At 42.7% G+C, this 3,837-nt stretch overlaps 1 protein-coding gene across 1 annotated transcript; it reads right to left on the reverse strand.

The window, feature by feature from the left end:
* Positions 1-1,981: 1,981 nt before the first annotated feature.
* LOC145158736 (uncharacterized) lies at positions 1,982-3,599 on the reverse strand. Its single transcript, XM_079077593.1, has 2 exons — positions 2,312-3,599; positions 1,982-2,010 (listed from the first exon to the last, which is right to left on the reverse strand). Exons 1-2 carry the CDS (start codon positions 3,597-3,599, stop codon positions 1,982-1,984), a joined length of 1,317 nt encoding a protein of 438 aa, XP_078933719.1.
* Positions 3,600-3,837: the final 238 nt, after the last annotated feature.

Genomic DNA, 3,837 nt, shown 5'->3' on the forward strand with positions numbered 1-3,837 from the left:
GCCAGGAAATAATTTCAATCGCGAATGGTAAAGCAAAACCCTATGTCCCGGTTCAAAATGCTTGCGGGTAATGGACTTGTCATGGAAAAGCTTTGTTCTCTCCTTGTAAATTCTTGAGTTTTCATAGGAGTCATTTCTCAACTCCTGCAACTCTTGAAGTTGAAGCTTCCTTTGCCTACCCGCCTCATCAATATTGTAATTACATTGCTTGACCGCCCAAAATGCACGGTGCTCTAATTCGACGGGTAGATGACATGGCTTTCCCAAAACCAACCTAAAGGGCGACATTCCTATCGGGGTCTTGTAAGCGGTCTGATAGGCCCATAAGGCATCATCAAGCCTTAAACTCCAATCTTTCCTTGAGGGATTTACCGTCTTCTCAAGAATACTCTTCACTTCGTGATTCGAAACTTCTGCTTGACCATTCGTTTGGGGATGGTAGGCGGTTGAGACACGATGGGTCACGTTGTACTTCTTCAATAAAGCCTCCATCATCTTGTTGCAGAAATGCGTCCCCCTATCACTGATCAAGGCCCTAGGCACACCAAACCTCACAAAAACATTAGACTTCAAAAACTCGATAACCGTTTTGGCATCGTCTGATCGTGTAGCTTTGGCTTCAACCCACTTAGAAACATAGTCAACCGCGAGCAAGATGTAAACGTTGCCAAACAAAACGGGGAATGGACCCATGAAATCAATCCCCCATACGTCAAAAACTTCACAAACAAGGATGGGATTTTGTGGCATTTGATTCTTTTGTGAAATGTTCCCCGTCCTTTGCACCGTTCACAACTTTTGCAAAACAAGTAACAATCGTGTGACATGGTTGGCCAAAATAGTCCACACTCAAGGACCTTTCTCAAGGTCTGGCTAGGTCCGAAGTGTCCCCCACAAGCAAGTTCATGACAAAATTGTAAAATAGATTGATGCTCTTATTGGGGCACACATCGCCTAATAATTTGATCGGGACAATGTTTCCACAAATAAGGTTCATCCCACACATAGTATTTTGCATCACTTTTGAGCTTGTCTTTTTGAGCACGTGTGAATGTGTCGGGATACCTTTTCGTGACCAAAAAGTTAACGATATCGGCATACCAAGGAGTAGATTGAGTAAGGGAAAAGAGATGCTCATCTGGAAACTCGTCCCGCAAAGGGAGAGGAGTTTCATTTGAGGTGATCCGACTTAGGTGGTCGGCAACAAGGTTCTCGCATCCACTCTTGTCCCGGATTTCCAAATCAAATTCTTGTAACAATAAAATCCATCGAATGAGTCTAGGCTTTGCATCTTTCTTCGTCATCAAGTACTTAAGAGCTGCGTGATCCGAATACACAATGACCTTGGTACCAAGTAGGTATTGTCTAAATTTCTCCAAGGCGAACACTATGGCCAATAGCTCCTTCTCCGTAGTAGAGTAGTTGCTTTGAGCATTGTCTAGTGTTCTCGATGCATAGTAGATCACATGGGAGGCTCGTCCATTCTTTTGACCCAAAACGGCGCCTATTGCATAGTTGCTTGCATCACACATGATCTCAAAGGGGAGATCCCAATTTGGCGCTTGCATGATGGGGGTGGATGTAAGCAACTCCTTGAGCTTATCGAAAGCTTCTTTGCACGCCTCATTGAACTCGAAATCAACATCCTTTTGCAAGAGTTGGCACATTGGTCTTGTTATCTTTCAAAAGTCCTTGATGAATCGTCGGTAGAAACCTGCATGGCCCAAAAAAGAACGAACTTCCCGAACACAAGTCGGGTAAGGTAAGCTTTGAATAACATCAATTTTGGCCTTATCTACCTCAATTCCTTTATTTGACACAATGTGACCCAAAATGAGACCTTGACTCACCATGAAATGACACTTCTCAAAATTTAAAACCAAATTTGTTTCAATACATCTTTTCAAAATTTTGGTGAGATTGGTCAAACACTCTTGAAAGGAATTTCCATATACCGTAAAATCGTCCATAAAAACCTCAATTATGTTTTTGACATATTCGGAAAAGATACTAACCATGCAACGTTGGAAAGTGGCTGGGGCGTTACATAATCCAAATGGCATTCTCCGGTATGCGAAAGTGCCAAATGGACATGTAAATGTTGTCTTTTCTTGGTCTTCCGGTGCCACCGGGATTTGGTGAAAACCGGAGTACCCGTCTAGACAACAATAATGTGATTTCCCGGCCAACCTTTCCAACATTTGGTCAATGAAAGGTAATGGGAAGTGATCTTTTCTTGTGCTTGCATTGAGTTTGCGGTAATCAATACATACTCTCCACCCGTTTTGCACACGGGTGGGGACCATCATACCTTTGTTGTTCTCGACTACCGTGATTCCCGTCTTCTTTGGAACGACTTGCACCGGGCTCACCCACTTGCTATCCGAGATTGGATAGATCATTCCCGCATCTAAGAGCTTCAAAATCTCTTTCTTGACCACTTCCATCATTGGCGGATTCAACCTTCTTTGCGCGTCTCTACTTGGCTTGCATTCATCCTCCATTAGAATTTTGTGCATGCAAGTGGAGGGGCTCAACCCTTTGATATCCGCAATCGTCCAACCCATGGCTTCTTTATGCTCCCTCAAAACCTTGAGGAGTTGCTCTTCTTCACATTCGGTTAAGTGAGTTGAAATGATGACCGGAAGAGTCTCGTTGTTTCCTAAGTACGCATACTTCAAATGTTGAGGAAGGACCTTCAATTCTAATTCCGGAGGTTGAACAAGGGAGGGTGGCAATCTTGTGTGAGTTTGAGGTAATTCAACTTGCTTCACACTAAATTGAGTGGTCTTCTTGATCTCCAAATTGTTAACCAATCTTTCAACTTCGGGGTCTAGTGAGTAGAGCTTCAACTTCTTGGCTAACTTTCCACAATCAAACCCTTTGCTCAAAACCATCTCCAACGTGTCACCATTAGACAACTCGAACAACTCTTGGGTTAATGGTTCAATAACATCAACAAAACACAAGGATGAAACATCACTAGGATATCTCATAGCATCATAAATGTTAAAATTTATTGTTTCACCATTAAACTCCATTGTTAAGCTTCCCGCATACACATCAATCTTTGTTCTAGCCGTCTTCAAGAATGGTCTCCCAAGTAAAATTATACCCGACTTTGAGGACACTTGTTCATCTAGACCAATCACATAGAAATCCGCTGGGAAGACCAATTGGTTTACTTGCACTAGGACATCCTCCAAAACACCTCTAGGAAGGACACTTGATTTATCCGCAAGAGATATTATGACACCGGTTTCACTTAAAGATCCAACATTCAATGATTCATACACCGAATAGGGCATGACGTTAATAGAAGCACCAAGGTCAAGCATGACACTACTAAAAGTGACATCTCCTATCTTGCAAGGAACCGTAAACATTCCCGGATCTTTGCACTTGGGTGGAAGCTTCCTTTGTAAAAACGCGGATGCGTTTTCATTCATCGAAATTTTCTCATTTCCCTTCAACTTCCTCTTGTTGGTACAAAGTTCTTTCAAAACCTTTGCATATCTCGGGATTTGCTTGATTGCATCAAGTAAAGGGATGTTTACTTCCACCTTTCGGAAGGTGTCCAAAATCTCTTTCTCCTCCATTTTCTTCTTCGAAGTTGAAAGTCGGGAGGGGAATGGCGGTTAAGTGGCTATTGAAGTCACTAGAGGGGTTGTCTTCTTTGGGGCTCCGGCTTGTGCATCATTCTTGACCATAGGTTCTTCAAGGGGAATGACTTCTATTTCTTCCTCTTCATCCCTTGGCTTCTTCTTTGAACTACTTTCTCCGGTTTGTTTGCCACTTCTCAAGGTCACCACATTGACATTTGGATTCTTTTCGGTT

The sequence above is a fragment of the Lactuca virosa genome, chromosome 2, assembly GCF_052849685.1.
Source record: "Lactuca virosa cultivar CGN04683 chromosome 2, Lactuca_virosa_CGN04683_v6, whole genome shotgun sequence".
Lineage (NCBI taxonomy): Eukaryota > Viridiplantae > Streptophyta > Magnoliopsida > Asterales > Asteraceae > Lactuca > Lactuca virosa.

What these genes read in the sequence shown, in the direction of transcription:
- LOC145158736 (XM_079077593.1), bottom strand. Translation starts at nt 3,599, where the DNA reads ATGGAGGAGAAAGAGATTTTGGACACCTTCCGAAAGGTGGAAGTAAAC. An exon ending in GGTAGTCGAGAACAACAAAG is followed by an intron (nt 2,011 to 2,311) that starts GTATGATGGTCC and finishes TTGCATGGTTAG; the next exon opens with TATCTTTTCCGAATATGTCA.